The following is a 26,555-nucleotide window of genomic DNA, read 5'->3' as shown; positions in this document are numbered from 1 at the left end:
TATGTAATGAATTAGTAAAATGGGGAAGGAGGGACCAGAAATTTACACGTACAAGCCCCAAATTATTAACAATGTAAGCCGGTCCCACAAGCCTCATGCAAAATACTTATTGTTATAAGTAATTCAATAATTATAAAAATACAACATGGATGAATAAGATAAAACAAAAAAACACAATAAAAAGAGTTACAGATAACTTATGTCTCTATAGAGCACTAGTACATACCACTGTTAAAAACAATAAAAATAATCATAATCATGGTCAAATCTAATTTATATAATAATTATATAATCACAATGCAAATACTTATATTAAAAGGGGATAAGAAAAAAAGAAAGGGGGGGGGTAGAAAACAGAACATATTATAATGGATACACTCCTCAAGACTTATGTCACAGCTGTTGTGTTACAATATACAGTGTACCTCGGTCCTCATTTTATTCATCAGGTGTCATAGTACCTAATTTAAAAATCCAGAAGGTTTCTCTCCTGCAAAGGAGCGAATATCTTTCATTCTGGGTTAATGACATATCATTGATACATTCTATTGCCAGGACCTCCATGCTCTGGAAGTTTTTATTATGATGTTGAAGAAAATGACGAGAAACACTATGTTGATCGTTACCATCTGTGATGAGTTGGCGATGCTCACCGATCAGTTTGCGCAATGTGCGTTTGGTGCGACCAACATATAACAGTTTACATGGACATCGTAAGACATAAATCACGTATTCAGGGGAACAGGTGATGAATTGTCTAATTTAAAATTGGTTACCTTTATTATCCTCCTAGTTGTTTGTTTTTGTTAGCTGAGAAAACCCCTCCTGAAGATTCCTGGAATGTATGACATCCTTTGCCTAGGCATGGAAACCAGGAAGTAACTGAAGAAATGTAAAAAAAAAAAAGTTTAAACCAAATAAATATGATATATTTTCCTATGTATTTACTAATGCTAGCAGCAGAAGGATTAAAAATAGTCAATGTTGATTGAGAGAGTGAAGTTCCACTTTAAAGGTTACCTTTGGTTGGTACAACAATTCAGTCCTTTGCGGTGTCTTACCGAGCAGAGTATAGAAGTGACTCATCTTTGAAGCTCCTGCAGGATTTTCCTTGCACAAGATTATGTTGGGAAAGTGTTCTTTACCTTCTACAGATGGTAGATTGTGTGTCACATTATGATTCATGGAGGCTGGCTTTCCTTGGCGGCTCATTTCTCTAATCACAATCTTTTCAGCGGTGAGCAGATAGTGTTTTTCACATTAGCCCAGTGATTGAGGCTCCGGTAATTATAGAGACTCTTTTCCACTTTGTTAGCTCGCACATGAAGATCTCTATTGACAGTACAGGCAAAGAAGGAAGTGGCTGCAGAAGATATTTGCAAAATGTGCCATTCTGCACAATTACCATGCAAATCTTCCTCCACATAGTGAGATTTAGTAACTAAGTAGAAAGGAACATCTGTTTATTCTGCGCTTCTTTCTTTTCCAGGGTGATTTCAAGTAATAGATCTCATATTGTGAAATTGCCAGTTACCAGGGTAAGTTTTGCTGGTTTTATGCAAACACATTAATGTCAGCGGAATGGCGTGAATTGCTTACTGTACATTGTGTTATTTACTATTGTGTGCTGCATGCTTTTCTTCTGTAGCTGTTTTTATCTTTATATTTCAATATCTCAGTTGTGAATATGAATGAATTAAAGCTGAACTCCAGGCAAACAACTAAATACACAGTTGAAATTGATAAATTGGAACAAATCCTTTACTTGCCAAAGGATTTGTATTTATGTTCATCCAGTCCTAAGGTTCATACAGACATGCTAGACAGCTCAGCCAGCCTGTTACCTTCTTTTCATCTACTATATAATATCTATTATACAACTAGGTCTTGTCCATGCCTCAACCTGTGAATGGACAGTTAAAATGGAAATAAAGGCACAAGTACTCACCTGTGCTCAATTGGTTTGATGCCTGTATGGTCCAAAGCTTGTGTGAACAAGCACTTAAAGTATATGTAAACCCAATCAATATAGCATGTCCATTTTTTCTGCATTTTATTGCTTTGGGAGGCCCATAGAAGTCAACGGCAGCACATCAAAAGTATACACAGCTCTGTTTGCATACAGTTTGCATACCCTGGCAGAATTTGTGAAATTTTGACATTGATATTTGAATTATGACTGATCATGGCAAGAACTGTCTTTTATTTAAGGATAGTGAGCATATGAAGCCAAGTGTTATTACATAGCTGTTTGGCTTCTTTTTAAATCATAATGTTAACAGAAATCAACCAGATGACCCGGATTAAAAGTTTCCATACCCTGGAATGTTTGGCCTTGGTACAGACACACAAGGTGACACACACGGGTTAAAATGGCAATAAAGCTTAATTTCCCACATCTGTGGCTTTCCTAAATTGCAATTAGTGTCAGTGTATAGTCAATGAGTTCATTAGCACCAATGTGGATGCACTGAGCAGGCTAGATACTGATACAGGCCATAGACGGGTCGAAAATCGGCTGATTTTTCGGCCAAAAAAAAAATCGTCCGATTTTCGCACCGTTAGTGGATTAATTGGTTGGCCGTTTTTCGGGGTTTCGGTACATTGGTTTTATCGGTAAAGTTGGAAAAAAATCAGCCGATTTTGCCGATCGGCCAATTTTGCCGGCAATGATGGGCAAATCGGCCGATCATTTTATCGATAAAAAATCTGCGCATGAGCCGTGACCTGCAAGAAGAAGAAAAAGAAGAAGAAAAGGAAGAAGAAAAAGAAGAAGAAAAGGAAGGAGAAGAAAAAGAAGAAAAGGAAGAAGAAAAGGAAGAAGAAAAAAAGAAGAAAAGGAAGAAGAAAAAAAAGAAGAAAACGAAGAATTCCAGTCCGCTATTGTAACTTATATGAAAAGTATTGCGGTTGCAACAATGTATCTATTTGTACCTGAATAAAAACATCTGTATCTGAAATGGATACAAATGGATACATTGTTGCAACTGCAATACTTTTTCAATACTTATGTCAAATATAATAGCAGAGCTCTATGCAAGGGACTGAAGTAATTAAATGCCGGCCATAGATGGGCCAAAAATCGGACAATCAAACAACCAATTTTTCGGTTTTTTTTTTATAAAAAAAAGGCCGGTTTTCGACCCATCAATGGCCTGCATGAGCCATGGGGAGCAGAAAAGAACCGTCAAAAGACCTGCGTAACAAGGTAAAGGAACTTTATAAGATGGAAAAGGATATAAAAAGATATCCATAGCCTGTAACTACTTCTCGTCCAGCCCATGTATATAAATGGCCGGAGAGGAGCAGTGCAGGCGCGGGTTGCCATTCATAAACAGCCTATGCTCGCTCCCTGGGAGAGCGTGGCACCGGAGGACACAGCGGAACACCGATCGCTGTACGGGACTTCTGTGTGAGGTCCCGATCATGTGATCACTGATTGGCCAATCAGTGACCACATGAATAGTAATAAACAAGATGTCACTCCTGACATCATTGCTTACTACTTGTGAAATCTGTGAATGATCACAGAGATCACATGGTAGAAGGCTATTCACAACAGCCTTGTACCATGTGACAAGCTGTGACCAATCACAGCTCTCACAGTATTTTTCAATGGCTGCAAGAATGCAGTCAGAGAGAAGGAGAAATTATTGCTTTTACAGCCTTTATGTGTGCAAAAGCAATCAGTGTAAAAAAAAAAAAAAAATCTTCATCACCCCCCACAAGTAGTACAGTGTCACTATGGTGATACTGTACTGCTAGGGTGACAGTATGTTAAAAAAAAAAAACATAAATAATAATAGAATAAAATTAAGTAAAAATGTACAAAAAGTTTTGAAAAATTATAATTTATGGTTATAAACTAATTTGGTTTATTTTGTTTTACTAAAAAGTTAACTGGATACATTTTTGCCAAGATTTATGAAGAAAAATTATTTATTTGAAAAATTTTATAAGAAACACTTTTTTTCAACATTTTTTGACTTTTTCATTTATATAGTTTTATCTGTCTCAAAAAAATGCTAAAAATTTCATATGGGTACAGTGTTGCATGACCACGCAATTATCATTCAAAGTGTGACAGCGTTGAAAGCTGAAAATTGGCCTGGACAGGAAGGGGGTAAAAGTGTCCAGACTTGAAGTGGTTAATATGCCAGTCAGTACTGTTCAATCACTTATTAGGAAGTGGAAAATTTGGGGATCTATTGATACCAAGCCAAGGTCATGTCAGGCAGACCAAGAAAGATTGCAGCCACAACTACCAGAAGAATTGTTTGGGATACAAAGAAAAACCCATAGGTAAGGTCGGGAGAAATGCAGGCTGCTCTGGAAAAAAACATTGTGGTTGTTACAATACTATGATACTTGAAGAAAAATGAGCTGCATGGTCGAGTTGCCAGAAAGAAGCCTTTACTGCGCCAATGTCACAAAAACGCCCAGTTCCAATATGCCCAACAACACCTTGACCTCACTGGGTTTATTTGTGGCATTAACACAGTAAAGGCAGTTCTTTCTTACAACCCAGCCCCACGGCTAATTTTTCTTCAAGTATCTTCGTATTGTGCTCCTTGAAACAACCATACCGTCTTTCTCCAGAGCAGCCTGTATTCACCTGAGCTTACCTGTATGTTATTCCTTTTATCTCAAACAATTCTTCTGGCAGTTGTGGCTGCAACCTTTCTTGGTCTACCTGACCTTGGCTTGGTATCGAGATTACTGAATGTTCAGAACAGTACTTGCTGGCATATTCAAGGCTTTGGATATCATTTTATATCCTTTTCCATTGTTATAAAGTTCCATTACCTTGTTATGCAGGTCTTTTTATGGTTCTTTTCTGCTCCTCGTGGCTCAGTATCTAGCCTGCTCAGTGCATCCACATGACTATTGCAATTTAAAAAAAGCCACAGATGTGGAAAATGAAACTTTAATTGCCATTTTTAACCTGTGTGTCACCTTGTGTGCCTGTACCAAGGTCAAACATTCCAGGGTATGTAAACGTTTCACCATGGCCATTTGGGTGATTTCTGTTATCATTTTGATTTAAAAAGGAGTCAAACAACTATGTGATAATAAATGGCTTCACAGGATAAATAAATAAAGGACAGCTTTTTTGGGCATGATCAGTCATTTTCTATATCAATGCCAAAATGTCATGGTTTCTGCCAGGGTATGCTAACTTTGGAGCACAAATGTAACATGCACTTTGATGCAGTAACAACAAGTGTTCACAATCCTAGGTCAAAGGAAATGCACATCGATGCTTGACAACATACCTGATTACGCTGGAAAAAATGGCACCCCTAACCATAGCTCTAAAAAGGCCAGTGATTTAGTTTCAGAAGTAATTTTCAGTATTTCTAATGCTAATCCGTTCCTAGTCCACTGAACTAAAACTAAAGTTACCTTGTAAAATAATAAGAGGAATACCTCCCTGTCCAGAAGGGGGTAACTTCGTTCTTCATTTTCTTGCAGAACTACAAACACTTCTGGATGTCATATACCCACTTGCAGTGGATGCTTTTGTCTGGCCCTATGTCACAATTGTGCCCTGTAGTGACGCAGGGCTGGTGGTAGCAACTAAATCAAGTTGTGGGGGGACCAAGTGTCCAACACACCTGTACGTGTTGGATAATCGTGGTAGGACAGGTGACAGCTAAGCGTTCTTTTACTCCTTTTGTAGAATGCCTTTAGTCATATTTCATTGAGTTAGCTACAGGGTCACATTAAATCTACAACTTGTTATTGGGCTCTGTCTCTCTTTCCTAATTGTACTCCTGTGATTTGTCACCATGTCTCATGCTCTCCCAATGAAAACAACAAGCACCCACACTGTTGCACATTGCACAGGCATGTTGCGACTAATGGTGAAAAACTGGACCTGAAAAATGTCATGCAGTGAGTGTAGGCACGAAGTGGCTGCAGAGCGGCTGCAGGAGAGAAGCAGTGCTGAGATGCAAAAAGGGAGTAAAATGTGTGAAAGCTAGTCTTTTGTATTCTACACAGTGCTAAATGTCACTCACTTAGGGTTTGCATCTACTTTAAAGTGGTAGCAAACTGCCAAAAAAAGAAAAAAGGGCCCCTGCAGGATAATGGTTTAATCTGCTAGTAGTGCTGGGCTTGATGTTCGAGTCAACCGAAAGTTTGACTCGAATATCAACAGTTCATGTGTTCGGTGAACACATAAACAATAAGATCGTTTGGCAGTCTATCTGCCTGCTATGCCCCACAATCAGGGGCGTATCTACCGCGAGGCAAACAAGACGTTTGCCTAGGGCGGCAATTTTTAGGGGGCACCGCCTCCCGGAAGAAGGGACCTTTTGAGCAGTGGTGGACAGAGCCATGCAGGGCCACCATCAGAGGAGTACCTTCGGTACTCTTTCAGTGGCCTGGACAGCAGGAGGATCAATGTGGGGGAGGGCAGTTGCAGAGCGATGCTTGTGTACCTCTCCCTCCAGCAGCTGATGAGCCAGGACCAGGGGACAGCCTGGAGCAGGGAGAGAAGAGCCCGGAGGAGGTGAGCTGTGCTGCGTTCTGTGGGATCTTCCTGCCCCCATCCCTACACTGACAGATCGTATGGGGCTGCACACACCTCCCTCCCCCCCCCCTCCTTCCTGCTGCCCGGGGATCAGCAGCCCTTGGTGCAGGTGTGTGTGCACAGACCCATATGATTTGAAAAACAAAGAGAGGGAAGAGATAGAGAAGAGAGAGGGGGGAGAGAGAAGAGAGAGGGGGGGGAGAGAGGAGAGCGAGAGAAGAGGGGGGAGAGAGAGAAGAGGGGGGGAAGAGAGAGGAAAGAGAGAGGGGGGAGAGAGAGGAGAGAGAGGGGGAGAGGGAAGAGAGAGGGAAGAGAGAGAGAAAAGAGAGGGGGGAAGAGAGGGAGAAGAGAGAGGAAAGAGAGAGAAGAGAGAAGGAAGAGAGAGAGGGGGAAGAGAGAGGGGGGGAAGAGAGAGGGGGGAGGGGGGAGAAGAGAGAGAGAAAAAAGAGAGAGGAAAGGGAGAGGGGTGAGAGAGAGGGGGGAGAGAGAGAGAGAGAGAGAAGAGAGAGGAAAGAGAGAGGGGGGAAGAGAGATGGGGGGAATAGAGAGAGAGGAGAGAGGGGGGAGAGAAGAGAGGGGGGGGAGAGAAGAGAGGGGGGACAGAGCGAGGGAAGGGAGAGCGAGAGAGAGGGAAGAGAGAGAGAGATAAGAGGGAGGAAAGAGAGAGAGAGAAAAGAGAGAGGGAAGAGAAAGGGGGAGAGAGAAATAGGGGTAGAGAGAAGAGAGGGGGGAAGAGCGAGGGAGAGAGAAGAGAGAGAAGGGTGGAGAGAGAGAGAAAAGAGAGATGGGGGGAATAGAGAGAGATAAGAAAGAGGGGGGAGAGAAGAGGGGGGGAGAGAGAGAGAGAGGGGGGGAAGAGAGATAGAGGGAAGAGAGAGGGAGGGAAGGAAGAGAGAGGAAAGAGACAGAGGGGGGGAGAGAAAGGGGAGTGAGGAGAGAGAGAAGGAAGAGAGAGAGAAAGGTGGGGAAGAGAGAGAAAGAGGGGGAAGAGAGAGAGGGGAAGAGAGAGAAGAGAGAGAGGGAATGAAGAGAGAGGGAGGGGAAGAGAGAGAGAGGGGGAGAGAGTGAAGAGAGGGAGGAATGAGAGGGAGAGGGGCAGAGAGTGAAGAGAGAGAGGGGTGAGAAAGAGAAGGAGGAGAGAGAGAGAGGGAAGAGGGAGAGAGGTGGGGGGGAGAGAGAGAGAAAGAAGAGAGGGGGGAGAGAGTGGGAGGGGGGCGAGAGAGAGGGAAGAGAGGGAGAAAGAGAGAGGGAAGAGAGAGAGAATCATATATACTGTATATATATATATATATATATATATGTATATATAGATGATACACACACACTTATTGACTCTCACTTTCTCATTGGGGGGGGGCGCAACATTTTTGTGTTGCCTAGGGCAGCACAAAGTCTAAATACACCACTGTCCACAATGCACAGCACTACGACAGTGCATTGTGATTGGCCAAAGCAATACACCTGACTGACTCGAACATCGGCGGTTCATGTGTTCGGGTCAGATAACGGTAAGGTCGTTTGGGAGTCTGTTCACCCGCTACACCCCACAATGCACAGCACTATGACAGTGCATTGTGATTGGCCAAATCAATGCACCTGACCACAGGTCAGGTGCAGTGTTTTGGCCAATCACAGTACATGATGAAGTCACAAGGGGGCGAGATCACCCGGTAGACATTGAGGAACTGTCTTTCTGGCGCAGTTGTCAGATGGCTTGGAGCCAGCGTCGAGAGCAGAGCCTTTTTACAAAAAATTTTTTTTTGCGGGTTGGCGGTGGTGGCAGGCATCATGATTGACATGGATGTACTTCGGGGGGACATTTTTTTTATTCTTGTTTTTAATAAAGGACTTGTCAAAGACTGTCTACTGACTTTTTTTATACACTACGCTTTTTTTTGTGAATGAGTAGCGATACCATGTACCCCATACTCATTCACATGGGGGGGTGAGATCTAGGGCCCCACTTGTTAAAGGGAGCTTTCAGATTTTGATAAGCCCCCCACCAGCAGGTGGAGCCCCTCCTGCCCCAAAGCACATCTCATATTGAGGGCATGTGGCCTGGTATGGTTCAGGAGGGGGAGGGGCACCCGCTCATCCCCCCTTTCCTGACCGGCCAGGCTGCATGCTCGGATAAGGGTCTGGTATGGATTTTGGGGGGAACCCCCACAACATTTTTTTTTAAAGGTTGGCATAGGAGTTCCCCTCCAAATCCATATCAGACCTGGAGGACTTGGTATGGATGGGGGGAGGGGGACCCCACTCCGTTTTTTTTTTTTTTAATTTTAATTGCCGGCAATTCTTTTTACACTCAGCTGTCAACGGGGAACCTGCTCATGCTGTATTTTAGTAGGCGCATGGGAGTCATGGCCACAGCACATAGCTCTGAAGGGATGCCACAGTTCATTCAGAGCCCACTGCGCATGCTCTGGTGATGTTTCTGGTGGCCACTAAAGTAAATATCTCTTTAACAGTGTACATTTAGTTGATATTTACTGTACGCAGGGGCGGTCTGACCATTTGGAAACTCGGGCACTGACCGAGGGCCCGGGGTCAGTAGGGGGCCCCATGAGATGCCCCTGGTACCTTTTTCATAGGCTTTTTTGAGTTTGGGCAAGGACACAGGAGCCCCATGATCCCCTATTGCCCAGGGGCCCCATGAGTTGTCAGTCCGCCCCTGACTGTACCTAAAGGTAAGCATTATTATAGGCTTACCTGTAGGTTTAAATCAGACAGGTGACTTTACTACCACTATAAGGGAAAAGCTATCCTTGCTGGAGGTTACAGTCAAATCTGATAATGACTATACAGTTGTAAGCATGTCTAGAGTGGCACAGAGATGTAGAAGTCTCCTGATCCCACTAATAGGAGGAGGGGGAATGTCAGGTTTAGAGTCTCATATACTGGGAACCTGTTATTTTAATCTACCTCCAGCCCTTATCATTGAATTCTAACAAGTATGTTAAGAATATTTAGTTATTGACCTCTGTATATTGGAACAGTATCATGACTTGATATAGTAGATTGTTGTTTCACAATCCATAGAATATATCTTAGTAGTTTTTTTTTTACAAATTTGCATAAAAATTTGTTATGTGGATATGGGGCAAAATCAAAAATCCATAGAATATATCTTAGTAGTGTTTATATATTTGCATGTAAATGTGTTCTGTGCATATGGGGCAAAATCAAAAATTGTCAGGCTATATTCTTTTGCAGTTCAAATGTGTGAATGTGGAAATATTGTATTATGGCCACTAGATGGAGCTAAGGAACATGCATAAATCCTATGATATTCAGCGCCATCTAATGGCCATAATGTGGTATTCATATATTCAGTCTGCAGAGAATAAAACCTGGGAACATTCTATTTTTCCTCATTTGCACAGAACGAATTTACACGACATTTTGATGGACAAACAACTATGCAATTTTTTTTTTACAGCCCTTACAGTGGCAAATACCAAGTAGCTGCATGCTTGATGGAATAAATGACTCCATATTCAGACCTGTATCTGTAGTATAATTCATCTGTTCTGGCTCTGGGACATGAACATTTTAGCATGGCTCTGTCTACTGTATTCATACAAAGAATAAAGTGCATATTTTGGGTATTTGTGATATAAACAATGAAAAATAATTGATGCCTGTTGTTTTTTTTGTATTCCTATCCTAGGAATTATTATTGTAATCACTGACTCCAATGCTGGGGATTATTATTGTGATTACTGACTCAAATGATAAGGATTATGATTGTGATCACTGACACCAATGTTGGGGGTTTTTATTGTGATCACTGACTCCAATGATGGGGATTATTATTGTAATCACTGACTCCAATGATGGGGATTATTATTGTGATCACTGACTCCAATGCTGGGAATTATTATTGTGATCACTGACACCAATGCTGGGGGTTATTATCGTGATCACTGACTCCAATCCTAGGAATTATTATTGTGATCACTGCTTATTGCTTTTCACACACATATATATATATATATATATATATACACAAACAGTATGATGTCTGTTGTTTAAAGTCAGGGGACACTCCATTTTTTTAATAGACAGATCCTTCTGCTTCACCTCCCCATAATCTCTTTACATTGGCCTTTAGCTACATGTAAACTTCTAAGCTGCATAGACAGAAGGTACAGTGATTGACATATGCCCTGCAGAGGCGGGGAAGGGGCCTGATAATAGGGGTGTTTCAAGTTCAGAACCAATGTGAACTTTTGTATATTTCCTGCTTTGCACTTACTTATTAAACAAACATAGTTATTGATTGGGATTAGCATATTAATATTTCAATGAATATTTCATTTTTTACAGCAACTGAAATTTATGCACACCCCTCACCAGTTCCTACTTCTCAGCAGTCCACCAGCCAAAGAAGCAAATTTCAGAGCTGCTAAAAAACTCTTTGGGAGCACATTTGCATTTCAGTAAGTCTGTTCTAAGGATGTTTTGGTTTGTTTGTTTTTTCTGAAAGAAGGAGAAATACTTTGAAAGAAAGCTGCTACCTTCCAAATCCAGTTTGACCATTATCAATGGAACTTGAAAGGTTCCCCCCCTATTGTTCTTGTGACACCATTTTGTATTCCCTGTCATGCTCACTGCTGGTGACACACAGTAATTCCCAGTAATTCCCTTGTACTTAAAAGTACAAGTATAGTCCTGGCTGGATGGGGGAGAGAGAGCACAGCAGTAGCCTGTGATCAGATAAGGATCACCAATGGGGGGGGGGGGTTAAAAGCACCCCCACTGGCCAGCAATAATAGGTAGAGGAGAGGGTGCTTGCACAGACACTGCAATGCAAGGTGGTGGTGGTGGAGAGGTTAAAAGCAATGCAACTGCCAAGGAGGGGTGGGGTAGGGAAGGGAAGGTTAACAGCATTGCCACTAACACCATTGCTGAGGATTATTATTGTGATCACTGGCTCCAATCCTGGGGATTATTATTGTGATCACTGACACCAATCCTGGGGATTATTATTGTGATCACTGGCTCCAATCCTGGGGATTATTATTGTGATCACTGACACCAATGCAGGGGATTATTATTGTGATCACTGGCTCCAATCCTGGGGATTATTATTGTGGTCCCTAAAACCAATGCTGGGGATCATTATTGTGATCACTGGCTCCAATGCTGGGGATTATTATTGTGATTACTGGCTCCAATGCTGGGGATTATTATTGTGATCACTGACTCCAATGCTGGGGATTATTATTGTGATAACTGACTCCAATGCTGGGGATTATTATTGTGATCACTGACACCAATGCTGAGGATTATTATTGTGATCACTGACTCCAATCCTAAGAATTATTATTGTGATCACTGACTCCAATGCTGGGGATTATTATTGTGATCACTGACTCCAATGCTGGGGATTATTATTGTGATCACTGGCTGCAATGCTGGGGATTATTATTGTGATCACTGGCTCCAATGCTGGGGATTATTATTGTGATCACTGGCTCCAATGCTGGGGATTATTATTGTGATCACTGACACCAATGCTGGGGGTTATTATTGTGATCACTGACACCAATGCTGGGGGTTATTATTGTGATCACTGACTCCAATGCTGGGGATTATTGTTGTGATCACTGACACCAATGCTGGGGGGTTATTATTGTGATCACTGACTCCAATGCTGGGGATTATTATTATGATCACTGGCTCCAATGCTGGGGATTATTATTGTGATCACTGACTCCAATGATGAGGATTGTGATCACTGACACCAATGCTGGGGGTTATTATTGTGATCACTGACTCCAATGATGAGGATTATTATTGTGATCACTGACACCAATGCTGGGGGTTATTATTGTGATCACTGGCTCCAATGCTGGGGGTTATTATTGTGATCACTGACTCCAATCCTAGGAATTATTATTGTGATCACTGACTCCAATGCTGGGGATTATTATTGTGATCACTGGCTCCAATGCTGGGGATTATTATTGTGATCACTGGCTCCAATGCTGGGTGTTATTATTGTGATCACTGGCTCCAATGCTGGGTGTTATTATTGCGATCACTGGCTACAATGCTGGGGAATATTATTGTGATCACTGACTCCAATCCTGGAATTATAATTGTGATCACTGACTCCAATTCTGGAATTATTATTGTGATCACTGCACTGGTGATCACTGACTCCAATGCTGAGGATTATTATTGTGATCACTGACTCCAATCCCAAGAATTATTATTTTGATCACTGACACCAATGCTGAGGATTATTATTGTGATCACTGACTCCAATCCTAAGAATTATTATTGTGATCACTGACTCCAATGCTGGGGATTATTATTGTGATCACTGACTCCAATGCTGGGGATTATTATTGTGATCACTGACTCCAATGCTGGGGATTATTATTGTGATCACTGGCTCCAATGCTGGGGGTTATTATTGTGATCACTGGCTCCAATGCTGGGGGTTATTATTGTGATCACTGGCTCCAATGCTGGGGGTTATTATTGTGATCACTGGCTCCAATGCTGGGGGTTATTATTGTGATCACTGGCTCCAATGCTGGGGGTTATTATTGTAATCACTGGCTCCAATGCTGAGGATTATTATTGTGATCACTGACTCCAATCCTAAGAATTATTATTGTGATCACTGACTCCAATGCTGGGGATTATTATTGTGATCACTGACTCCAATGCTGGGGGTTATTATTGTGATCACTGACTCCAATGCTGGGGGTTATTATTGTGATCACTGACTCCAATGCTGGGGGTTATTATTGTGATCACTGACTCCAATGCTGGGGGTTATTATTGTGATCACTGACTCCAATGCTGGGGGTTATTATTGTGATCACTGACACCAATGCTGGGGGTTATTATTGTGATCACTGACTCCAATCCTAGGAAATAATATTGTGATTACTGACACCAATGCTGAGGATTATTATTGTGATCACTGACTCCAATCCTAGGAATTATTATTGTGATCACTGACTCCAATGCTGGGGATTATTATTGTGATCACTGACTCCAATGCTGGGGATTATTATTGTGATCACTGACTCCAATGCTGGGGATTATTATTGTGATTACTGACTCAAATGATGAGGATTATGATTGTGATCACTGACACCAATGCTGGGGGTTATTATTGTGATCACTGACTCCAATGATGAGGATTGTGATCCCTCACTCCAATGCTGGGGATAATTGTTGTGATCACTGACTCCAATGCTGGGGATTATTATTGTGATCACTGACACCAATGCTGGGGGGTTATTATTGTGATCACTGACTCCAATGATGAGGATTGTGATCACTGACTCCAATGCTGGGGATTATTATTATGATCACTGGCTCCAATGCTGGGGATTATTATTGTGATCACTGACTCCAATGATGAGGATTGTGATCACTGACACCAATGCTGGGGGTTATTATTGTGATCACTGACTCCAATGATGAGGATTGTGATCACTGACACCAATGCTGGGGGTTATTATTGTGATCACTGGCTCCAATGCTGGGGGTTATTATTGTGATCACTGACTCCAATCCTAGGAATTATTATTGTGATCACTGACTCCAATGCTGGGGATTATTATTGTGATCACTGACTCCAATGCTGGGGATTATTATTGTGATCACTGACTCCAATGCTGGGGGTTATTATTGTGATCACTGACTCCAATGATGAGGATTATGATTGTGATCACTGACACCAATGCTGGGGGTTATTATTGTGATCACTGACTCCAATGATGAGGATTGTGATCACTGACTCCAATGCTGGGGATTATTGTTGTGATCACTGACTCCAATGCTGGGGGTTATTATTGTGATCACTGGCTCCAATGCTGGGGGTTATTATTGTGATCACTGGCTCCAATGCTGGGGGTTATTATTGTGATCACTGACTCCAATGCTGGGGGTTATTATTGTGATCACTGACTCCAATGCTGGGGGTTATTATTGTGATCACTGACTCCAATGCTGGGGGTTATTATTGTGATCACTGACTCCAATGCTGGGGGTTATTATTGTGATCACTGACACCAATGCTGGGGGTTATTATTGTGATCACTGACTCCAATCCTAGGAAATAATATTGTGATTACTGACACCAATGCTGAGGATTATTATTGTGATCACTGACTCCAATCCTAGGAATTATTATTGTGATCAATAACACCATTGCTGGGGATTATTATTGTGATCACTGACTCCAATGCTGGGGATTATTATTGTGATCACTGACTCCAATGCTGGGGATTATTATTGTGATTACTGACTCAAATGATGAGGATTATGATTGTGATCACTGACACCAATGCTGGGGGTTATTATTGTGATCACTGACTCCAATGATGAGGATTGTGATCCCTCACTCCAATGCTGGGGATTATTGTTGTGATCACTGACTCCAATGCTGGGGATTATTATTGTGATCACTGACACCAATGCTGAGGGGTTATTATTGTGATCACTGACTCCAATGATGAGGATTGTGATCACTGACTCCAATGCTGGGGATTATTATTATGATCACTGGCTCCAATGCTGGGGATTATTATTGTGATCACTGACTCCAATGATGAGGATTGTGATCACTGACACCAATGCTGGGGGTTATTATTGTGATCACTGGCTCCAATGCTGGGGGTTATTATTGTGATCACTGACTCCAATCCTAGGAATTATTATTGTGATCACTGACTCCAATGCTGGGGATTATTATTGTGATCACTGACTCCAATGCTGGGGATTATTATTGTGATCACTGGCTCCAATGCTGGGGGTTATTATTGTGATCACTGACTCCAATGATGAGGATTGTGATCACTGACACCAATGCTGGGGGTTATTATTGTGATCACTGACTCCAATGATGAGGATTGTGATCACTGACACCAATGCTGGGGGTTATTATTGTGATCACTGACTCCAATCCTAGGAATTATTATTGTGATCACTGACTCCAATGCTGGGGATTATTATTGTGATCACTGACTCCAATGCTGGGGATTATTATTGTGATCACTGACTCCAATGCTGGGGGTTATTATTGTGATCACTGGCTCCAATACTGGGGGTTATTATTGTGATCACTGACTCCAATGCTGGGGGTTATTATTGTGATCACTGACTCCAATGCTGGGGGTTATTATTGTGATCACTGACTCCAATGCTGGGGATTATTATTGTGATCACTGACTCCAATGCTGGGGATTATTATTGTGATCACTGGCTCCAATGCTGGGGAATATTATTGTGATCACTGGCTCCAATGATGAGGATTGTGATCACTGACACCAATGCTGGGGGTTATTATTGTGATCACTGACTCCAATGATGAGGATTGTGATCACTGACACCAATGCTGGGGGTTATTATTGTGATCACTGACTCCAATCCTAGGAATTATTATTGTGATCACTGACTCCAATGATGAGGATTGTGATCCCTCACTCCAATGCTGGGGATTATTGTTGTGATCACTGACTCCAATGCTGGGGATTATTATTGTGATCACTGACACCAATGCTGAGGGGTTATTATTGTGATCACTGACTCCAATGATGAGGATTGTGATCACTGACTCCAATGCTGGGGATTATTATTATGATCACTGGCTCCAATGCTGGGGATTATTATTGTGATCACTGACTCCAATGATGAGGATTGTGATCACTGACACCAATGCTGGGGGTTATTATTGTGATCACTGGCTCCAATGCTGGGGGTTATTATTGTGATCACTGACTCCAATCCTAGGAATTATTATTGTGATCACTGACTCCAATGCTGGGGATTATTATTGTGATCACTGACTCCAATGCTGGGGATTATTATTGTGATCACTGGCTCCAATGCTGGGGGTTATTATTGTGATCACTGACTCCAATGATGAGGATTGTGATCACTGACACCAATGCTGGGGGGTTATTATTGTGATCACTGACTCCAATGATGAGGATTGTGATCACTGACACCAATGCTGGGGGTTATTATTGTGATCACTGACTCCAATCCTAGGAATTATTATTGTGATCACTGACTCCAATGCTGGGGATTATTATTGTGATCACTGACTCCAATGCTGGGGATTATTATTGTGATCACTGACTCCAATGCTGGGGGTTATTATTGTGATCACTGGCTCCAATACTGGGGGTTATTATTGTGATCACTGACTCCAATGCTGGGGGTTATTATTGTGATCACTGACTCCAATGCTGGGGGTTATTATTGTGATCACTGACTCCAATGCTGGGGATTATTATTGTGATCACTGACTCCAATGCTGGGGATTATTATTGTGATCACTGGCTCCAATGCTGGGGAATATTATTGTGATCACTGGCTCCAATGATGAGGATTGTGATCACTGACACCAATGCTGGGGGTTATTATTGTGATCACTGACTCCAATGATGAGGATTGTGATCACTGACACCAATGCTGGGGGTTATTATTGTGATCACTGACTCCAATCCTAGGAATTATTATTGTGATCACTGACTCCAATGCTGGGGATTATTATTGTGATCACTGACTCCAATGCTGGGGATTATTATTGTGATCACTGACTCCAATGCTGGGGGTTATTATTGTGATCACTGGCTCCAATGCTGGGGGTTATTATTGTGATCACTGACTCCAATGCTGGGGGTTATTATTGTGATCACTGACTCCAATTCTGGGGATTATTATTGTGATCACTGACTCCAATGATGAGGATTATTATTGTGATCACTGACACCAATGCTGGGGGTTATTACTGTGATCACTGACTCCAATGATGAGGATTATGATTGTGATCACTGACACCAATGCTGGGGGTTATTATTGTGATCACTGACTCCAATCCTAGGAATTATTATTGTGATCACTGACACCAATGCTGAGGATTATTATTGTGATCACTGACTCCAATGCAGGGAATTATTATTGTGGTCACTGACACAAGTGCTGGGGGCTATAATTATGTTCCCCAAACACCCATTCTTGGGGTTATTATTCTACCCAGTGACACATGCTGGGAGTTAGTATTGAAACCACTTGCACTAATTCTAGGATTTGCTATTACTGCCACTGATAACAACCATAGGGCTTATTTTTCTCCTAGTTTCTCATCAGTGTGATCTTAATTGGGTTGCCTAGCTCCAAGCAATACACTTCAACACATTAAAATATGGTATTGTGCAACTCTCTGGGAGTGCTGGGGCTGCACTTGAGCCCTTTGTAATTTGTTGGTTGACCACCACTTCTCTGACTGTTCAGTTGTCTTGTGCTGGAAACTGCCTTGTTCAGCTTCCTTCTCCATCTTTCTGTATTCCATCCACATGCTTCCCCTGGATTGGCTTGTCCCTCTGACACTAGCTCATGCTAATAAACTGGGGAGGGGGGGGGGGGGGTCATTTTTTCAAATATTTAGTTTGGCCTCTGGATGACCTTGTCACAACATTGGTGTGGTTAGTGATCCTCAACAGGGACACAGACAGCATTAAAGTCCATGACAGGGATTCTAACCCTTCCTAATGCTATCCAAAATTTTAAAAAATAGATTTATTTTAAGAGCATTATTAGGCTTTCACAACAATATAGTGTCTTTGTTTCAAATTCATGTATTTTGCCTGTTTTGTTGAAGAAAATTCAGAGATTTGAAACCCGAACAAGATATAGAACTAGAATTGTTCAGATGTAGATGCTTGTTGTTGTTATTATTAATAATAAATAAAATAACATCAGTAACTTATACTTTACATTTACTATTGCAGTGGCTCGCACATTGAAAACTGGCACTCCATCCTGAGGAACGGATTAGTAGTAGCTTCCAATACAAAACTGCAGGTAATGAGAATGATTTAATATCTTCTACCACTTGTTCCTAGTGATTAATATGCCCAAAATATTAGGTGTATGTGTTGGGCCCTTGCGCTCAGATATATAATAAAAATATGTATTTTTTAATTTATTTAAAGGAACTTTCAAGTTTACATATGTGTCCAAAACCCCTGAACCTCTTGAACAGGGCAGGTTTTATCCTTTTCTCTCACCTATGTCAACTAGCTTGTGCCCTGCCCTTCCCATGTTTCGTATGGACATGAACATATAGTCACTTACTATTAGGATTAGTTAAAAACAATTACCTGGTGTCACAGAATCATTCTAAAAAGAATCCCAAGATCATAAAAACATTTATTTCTATTTAAAATCATATCTAAATATATATTCTAAAACAGATCATAGGGGCATGGTGTCATGGGCAGGGGTCAGGCTCAGAGACTAGTAGCTATAGCAGTAGAGAGGCTCCCACCGACCAGCAGGATAAGTGCACAAGCAGGCCATCCTGGCGGATGATGCAGACTCACCTGAGGCGTGGGGTCTAAGCACTAACCAATATTCATCAGAGCTCCTGATGGTGGAGATGGGCTTTGCTACATGTTAGTACCAGATCACGGTCCTCGGTATCGCCCCACCAGGAGGTGAGCAAGCCGGGGTCCAGTAGCAGATGTGGCAGGTAAGGATAAGCAGAAGCATAGTCAGTAAACAAGCCAAAGGTCAGTAACAAGTAATTGCAGGTTGGGGTCAAGCAGAAGCATAGTCATGGAATAAGCCAAAGGTCGATAACGAAGGGTTGCAGGTTGGGATCAAGCGTAAGCATAGCAAATAGGTCAGTAATGAGTGGTAGTGGAAATAAGGACAGCTGCAGGTATACAAAGGAGCAAGATATTGGCTGGAGAGAGCACAATTATCTGGCAAGCAGGAAGTGCAGAGACATGGCTGAAATCAGGAGGTTTTAAGGGTGGAACAAAGAGTTCACTAGAGACAAGGCAAGATTATCTAAGTGATCAGAGAGGGCAGAGTCCAGCATCTCAAGTGGCACAGCAAAAAGAGCTGCACCAGGCACTGCAGGAGTCACAAGTTCAAATCTGGACCCTGAACATGGGGGTTTATTTAATAAAGCCAGAGAGTGCAAAATCAGGCTCACTTATGCATAGAAACCAAACAGCTTCTAACCTCAGTTTATTCAGTTAAGCTTTGGCTACAACATCTGGAAGCTAACATGGTTTCTCTGCAGAAGTCAGCCTGATTTTGTACTCTCTAGCTTTAGTAAATAACCCCTTGTTATAAAAAGACACATATATGCACCCAAACTGGATAGCCTTTAGCTATCTACCAGTAATACTGATATAGTCACCAGCTTTTGAGTTTCCAAAGTTTTATGGTATTCACAAGTGGACTTATGATTGCTCTTTGACACGTTTCTTGGACTGTAGTCTGCTTCATCATAATCATGTAGGAATACATATATAATGCCAATTGTCAACATGTATATGTCTCAGTGGTAACTGTAGGAGACAATAGGTGCAGTGCCAAAGCCAATGCCATACATACTTTAGTGAGCAATAGGAATATGAAAAGATGCCTTGTCATAAAATAGCTTAATGTTAAGCCAAAAGATAGTATAATCTTTATATTACAGGGATATCAAGATAAGGGGCAATTCACATCTACCCTTAAATTTGGGAATCCAAGTCAATATGATAACAAATATGTGAAATTAAGATACTGAATCACATCTACTGGCAAATGTCTAAATCTTCCCATATTTACTGATATTCCATCAGTTAAGCTTTGGCTACAACATCTGGAAGCTGACTGGTTTCTATGTAAAAGTCAGACTGATTTTGCACTCTCCAGCTTTAGTAAATAACCCCTTGTTATAAAAAGACACATATATGCACCCATACTGGATAGCCTTTAACTATCTACCAGATATACTGATATATAATGATTCTGGCTGAAAAAAGACAAAAGGCCATCCAGTTCAACCATAGAGCCATAGATATAGTCTACAGCTTTTGAATTTCCACAGTTTTATGGTAATCCCAAGCGGACTTGCGGTTGCTTTTTCTCGGACTGTAGTCTGCTTCATCATAATCATATAGGAATACATATACTGTATATATAATGCCAATTGTCAACATGTATATGTCTCAAGGGTAACTGTAGGAGACAATAGATGCAGTACCAAAGCCAGTGCCATACATACTTCAGTAAGCAATAGGAATATGAAAAGATTCCTTGCCATAAAATAGCTTAATGTTAAGCTGTTTTATGGCAAGGCATCTTTTCATATTCCTACTTCTGACAAGTACTGTCATCCATTGCAGCTGACAGTTTGTAGTTCTCAGTGAACTATGATGGTGCTGATGAGCGCTCTGGTAGTTGATTGATCCTCCTGCCATTCAGTAACTGCCTGCCTGTTTCTGAGGTACGATATTCTAACTTTAATATAGTTAAATTTAACTTGCTGCTTTGGAATACTACGCTTGAATTATCATCATTGTTTTTGCCTAATGGGCATTAGGCTTACCCTCAATTGGTCTGATCCCTTCCCTGCTATTGTTTCAGAGGCTTAGCTGCCTATGGTCTGCTGAAATCTTCTGTTAAAATGACTTTTTTATATGCTAAAAAATATCTGAAGAATCCTATTTAAAAAAAATATATTTTTAAAAATATATTTTTTTAAATATATTCAGATTTTTTTTAACATATAAAAAAGTCATTTAACACATATTTGTAAATGCATTCCAAAAATAGATTTGTATTTTTAAAGACATACAGTATAATTGAAATTTATTTTCAAAAACTTTTTTCATATATTTTGTAATAAAAATGCATTTCAACATGTGATATATATATATATATATATATATATATATATATATATATAATTTTTTTTTTTTAAAATCTATTTGAATATGGCCAAAATTGTAGCATTTCAAATATATGCGAGTTCCCCAGTTTTCCTGCTCCTGAGGTGCTGTATCGGGTATATGAGCACAAATACAGACACCTCTATGCGCCTGTCCTGAGTATCTTCTGGATTTATTCTTATCATGTCAAGGTCACCTAACAGAGTTACATTAAACATTTTTTTTAAAAAGTATTTTTATAAATTTTTCTGCTCTTACTTTAAGAAATATCTGCAATACTGATGGGAATTTTACATTTGGTTTAAAATCAAAAATGCTTTGCTTTTAAAATGTTTGACACCCTGCTGCCACAACAGTGTGTAATATGATTTTCTGCCCCTCTGTCAGATACAATCTATTTTAAACTCTCTTGGTATACATTTAAACAGACATACTGCAGAAGTCCTGTAGATTATTATCAAATTAATGAACTCTGCCCAGTCTTCCCGTTGACCTCGGACTGTCAGTTAGAGTTTCCTGTTAGGTATCTTAATTGTATTGATTTTCCTGTCACTTGTACACTATATCATGAGCGCTGATAATAAAGTAAACTGATTTCTGAACAGAAAACCTTTGTCATGTTGTTTCAGCTACATGGTGCCATGTATGGAAGTGGAATATATCTTAGCCCTTTAGCAAGCATATCGTTTGGTTACTCAGGTAACTTGGTCTTTCGTTGTTCCCCTTTATAATTCTTTTTTTTCATTAGAGCATCTAAACTAGGGTTTGTGTAGACTGGGATTGTTGTGAAATGCTGCCTAATGCTTTAAATGCAGTGCTGCTTACGATTGAAGTTTTGGTAAGTTAATTTTTATAAAGTTACCGTGTTCCAGATTGGACCAATGTAAGTATGTACGTGCCATACCTGTGGGATCTCTGTGGAAGCTGAAAATCACGGAAGTAGGCACCATTACTATAGTGACCTCAACTAGGTGCCAGGTTTTGTGCCGAGTGGCTGCCCTGCTGAATTGTGAGCACAAGAGCTGACACTCAGCAAAGCCACCATGTCTCCTCCAGTGCAAAGCCTTTGGACAAGGAGTTAGAGGAGACTTTGCATCCACTGAGAAAATGCAACATGTTAATATTCCTAGAAGTCTGATCCTACTAAATGCCGTATCCCATATAGCACAATATACAACCAAACAAGATTTGGGGATTTTTTTAGGCACTACACACAAGTAAACATTTATATAAAAATTACACCTTTATTATTCACATAGATTTATTTAAAATCACCAAGTTAAAAACAGCAGCTGATCAACCACAGAGTTGTTTCACAGAGACCATCTTGTAATCCACAGGTAATAATAACCACATGTAAATAGATACAACTCAACGCCTTTCAATTTTTCAAATAAATCTTCATCAGATTGAAAATGATGGCCAATAATTACTAACAACCTCATAAACAATTCTGAAAAAAAGAAGAATAAATTATCACAAAAATAAATATTACTTACAAATTATGCACTTGAGCTCCAGAAGATTTTACCCCCTCATGAACAGGCCATTTTTTGCTATTCATTACTGCGATATTTTAACTGGCAATTACGCAGTCATGCAATACTGTATGCAAATGAGATTTTTATTATTTGTTTCACACTAATAGAGATTTCTTTTGGTGGCATTTGATCACCACTGGGCTTTTTATTTTTTGCATTATATATAAAAATAGATTTAAAATTTGCAAAAAAAGACTCAATGTATTCTAATATACTGACATCTCATTTCTTGAGGCCATAAAATGCCAGGACAGTATAAATACCCCCCAAATGACCCCTTTTTGTAAAGTAGTCAGTACAAGGCATTTAGTAAGAGGCATGGCAAGTTTTTTCAAGTTGTAAATTTTTTGTTTAAAATTAGGAAATTGAATAAAATTGTTTTCACAATTTTGTTTACATTCTGCTACCAGCGCAGTACAGCATCATCATATGACTGGTGTAGCAGTGATCAGAGACACTGACTGGTGACAGTATGTAAAAAAAAAAATATATAAAAAAGTAAAACATTTTTATTCCATTTTTTTAACATTTTTCTTTTCATTGTTTCTTTTTTTTATTTTCTTTTTTTTTTTACTTGCTTTCATCAGAGTAGTTCATTGTCACCATAGTAACACTATACTTCTCTGAGGGGGTGATCATGGATTTTTTTTACCACTTTGTTTGCTGTTACAATGAAGATCATTGTAACAGCAGCATTTTCAACTGACATGAATGGGTTAACCATTCATGACAGCTGTGATCACTAGTGATCTGTGACTGGCTACAGTTAATTACATGGTACAGGGTGCTGTGATTGGCCCAGGTACCATTCATAATGGCTTTGTTTGTATAGCGATCACATGATCATTAGGACCCGGAAACCAGGATCCACGTTCCAGACACAACAATTGCTGCGTGTGGGGGGAGGGGGAGTCCACGCAGCGTGCCCCTGAACCGGAGCAGGCAAAATTATGTATACGTACATGATTTTGCCTGCAGGTGCCACCCAGCCACAATATATGTACTACAGCTGGTCAGCAAGTGATTATACACATAATCCACAGTAAGATACAGCTGGATGCCAGAATGTGTTAATGTAGGACCAGGGGGGAGTAGGGGAGTACAAGGGGGCACTCTGAAATCCCCACAAACAACTCATTCCCCAAAGATGATAAACTGCGTCCCCCCCCCCTCCATTGTAAGAGCATGTAAGAATCCCCTAGATCACCCCCCCCAAAAAAAAAAACTAATCGGCATCCTCACTAAATTAAGCATAAATTCCTTCTCCTTCAAGTAATCCCACCTCCCTGCACAAATCCTCTCTCCCCAAATGCCCCCACCTATAAAAATCCCCCCTCCTAGCACAAACCTCCACCCAAATCCCCTCTGCTAGCATAGCTCCCCTCCCCCTAAATCCCCTCTGCTAGCACAAGTATGGGGTGGGATGGAGATGACTCAGCATTTTTCTCAAACAGCAAGTGCAGCTTCATCAGGAGGACACTATTCTAACCACACAAAGACATAACGAGAACCAAAAATATAATATATGCAAAAAAGATATAATAAAGCATAAATCTCTCCTCCAGCCTATATTTGCTGACCCAGGAAGCAGTAAAGTTGATATTTTTGGTCACCCACATGGATGTCATAATGGGACACAGCACCTGTGTCTACACAGCCACTATAGAAACAAGATATACCTGTGCTCAAATCCCAATATCTTGTACATGCATTCATCTATCGGGTGCTAAAGGAGTGTAACCACATGTTCACACTAGAAATTCTGAAAGAATCCCCTGCACACTGCTAGATTTTTTAATTGCAAAGTTTGCTGGAAAGGGTATATAGCAGTGTGCAAAGGGTTCTTCCAGAATTTCTTGTGCAGCCATTATGTCCCATTTGATATGAATGGGACCACCTGGTGTTCCATTAATTCTCATGTGGGTAAACATGGCCCTGCATGGGCGTATGGCATAGTATGCCCCGTGAGAACAAGGCCTTAAAAGCTGGACTCCAAACATGCAATCAAAATACAGTACATATATGTGATCTCCATGAGCTACCAATGGACTTCTTTTTAGGTTTTGTAATGCAGACACCCCAACCAAGTCCTTAACCTTCCTGCAAATTGCACTGCATGTGGTCAGTACAGTCTGGTTCAGGAGCTACCCTAACCATTGACCGGTCAATGAAGGAGCAGCAGCACACTGATGAGGTCATCCCTGTAGTGTGTTGGACTGTCATCTGTGAACAAAGCAGCAGAACCCTTATTGGCACACAATGTTGGCCCTCCTAATCTCAGTCTAATTACTGATGTACAGGGATGTTAATATCAACACATATTCAAGTTCATACTTGAAGTTGCATTTTTTTAATGGATGCAAAATTGGATTAACCACTTGCCCCCCGGAAGATTTACCCCCCTTTATGACCAGGCCATTTTTTGTGAAACGGCGCTGCTTTACTTTAACTAACAATTGCGCGGTCATGCAATGCTGTACATAAATAAAATTTATGTAATTTTTCCCTCATAAATAGAACTTTCTTTTAGTGGGATTTGATTGCTTCTGCAGTTTTTGATTTTTTGCGCTAAAATACAAAAAAAATCAACAATTTTTGTATTTTATATATTCTGCAGTTCAACCTTAAGACATGATTTGCATATAAATGTACTTTTTTCTGAACAGGGATGAACAAGAAGCAGCAGAAAGTATCAGCCAAGGATGACCCACCGTCAGGCAGTAAAAGCAGTAGTACAACACAGGTATCATCCAACTAACACTGCACAGAGACTAAAGGGGTATTTAAATGTTTGGAGTAGAATAGGATAAAGTGAGTCTGATGTGATATTGTCATTGTGCCTCCTTCCTATGTTCTAAAGTCCCATGTTACTTCTGCTGGATCCAGCCATCCTTTAACTTTCTGTATGTACCGTATATACAGTGTTCATATAGTGGAAGCAGTTTAGCTATTAGCACAGCAGATACATATTTAACGTGTATGTCTAGGCAAAAGAAATAAAAAATATATTCAGTACAATACTGCAATACATACACCTTTCCCCATGTTTTGCAGAAAAAATACGTTTATCCTGCCAGAAATCCAGCAGGCTCATAATATTTTGCTTCTGCAGCACTGATATCCCAAGCACTTTTTAAGCTCTGTCTGATTTTCAACTGCTGGGCTACAGAACACCTCCAGCAGGGGAGGACTCAGGCAGGGTTATCAACACTGCTTGGGATTTTAGCAGCAAAGGTAGTGTTTTCAGCCAACTACAGGACGTTGGTGCTCGCAGGATTTCTGGTAGTAGTGACAGATATTTTCTGCACTTGCAGCACAAAACATGGGGAATGAGACAAAACATGGGGAAATGTGCATGTTTTGCAGAGTTTTACTAAATATGTTTTTTTTTTTGCCCAGACATGCACTTATAGGGTCCTATTCTGTGCAAAAATTTTGGCTAATACATTTACAATACTTCCTCTGATCACCATTGCCATCTAGGGGCTGCATTGCGGTATTTTCTTAAAATACTTCATTAAGGAAAATACTGAATTATGGGCACTAGATGGAGCTGACAATCATAGGAAATAAACATATTAGGCAAAACATGGGATTATTCATGTATTCATGATGTGTACTGCTCTATTAAAGGTTCTGTTACAATATTGTTCATATTGTTATTTATTTATTTTGCTCAAGCAAACCTTGGTCTATTCTTATTCTTTGTTTTGTTAATTATATTTTGTTTTCTGTCTTTTTCCCACTCCGTTTCCT

General features: G+C 40.6%; 1 protein-coding gene across 3 annotated transcripts in view; it reads left to right on the top strand.

Moving 5' to 3' along the window:
- The window catches only part of PARP8 (poly(ADP-ribose) polymerase family member 8), a 365,263-nt gene that overhangs the window by 325,296 nt on the left and 13,412 nt on the right, over positions 1-26,555 (top strand). For all 3 annotated transcript variants that reach the window (XM_089682697.1, XM_089682699.1, XM_089682698.1), the window contains exons 19-23: positions 1,490-1,538; positions 10,871-10,983; positions 18,313-18,385; positions 21,888-21,957; positions 25,466-25,542. In XM_089682697.1, the coding sequence (XP_089538823.1) occupies positions 1,490-1,538; positions 10,871-10,983; positions 18,313-18,385; positions 21,888-21,957; positions 25,466-25,542 (382 nt within the window). The remainder of the gene's footprint in view (positions 1-1,489; positions 1,539-10,870; positions 10,984-18,312; positions 18,386-21,887; positions 21,958-25,465; positions 25,543-26,555) is intronic.

Source organism: Staurois parvus, unplaced genomic scaffold (genome assembly GCF_062004578.1).
Source record: "Staurois parvus isolate SC_StPar_1 unplaced genomic scaffold, SC_StPar_1.0 ptg000294l, whole genome shotgun sequence".
Lineage (NCBI taxonomy): Eukaryota > Metazoa > Chordata > Amphibia > Anura > Ranidae > Staurois > Staurois parvus.
The sequence above is the reverse complement of the archived record's forward strand: the minus strand, read 5'-3'. Positions and strand labels throughout refer to the sequence as shown.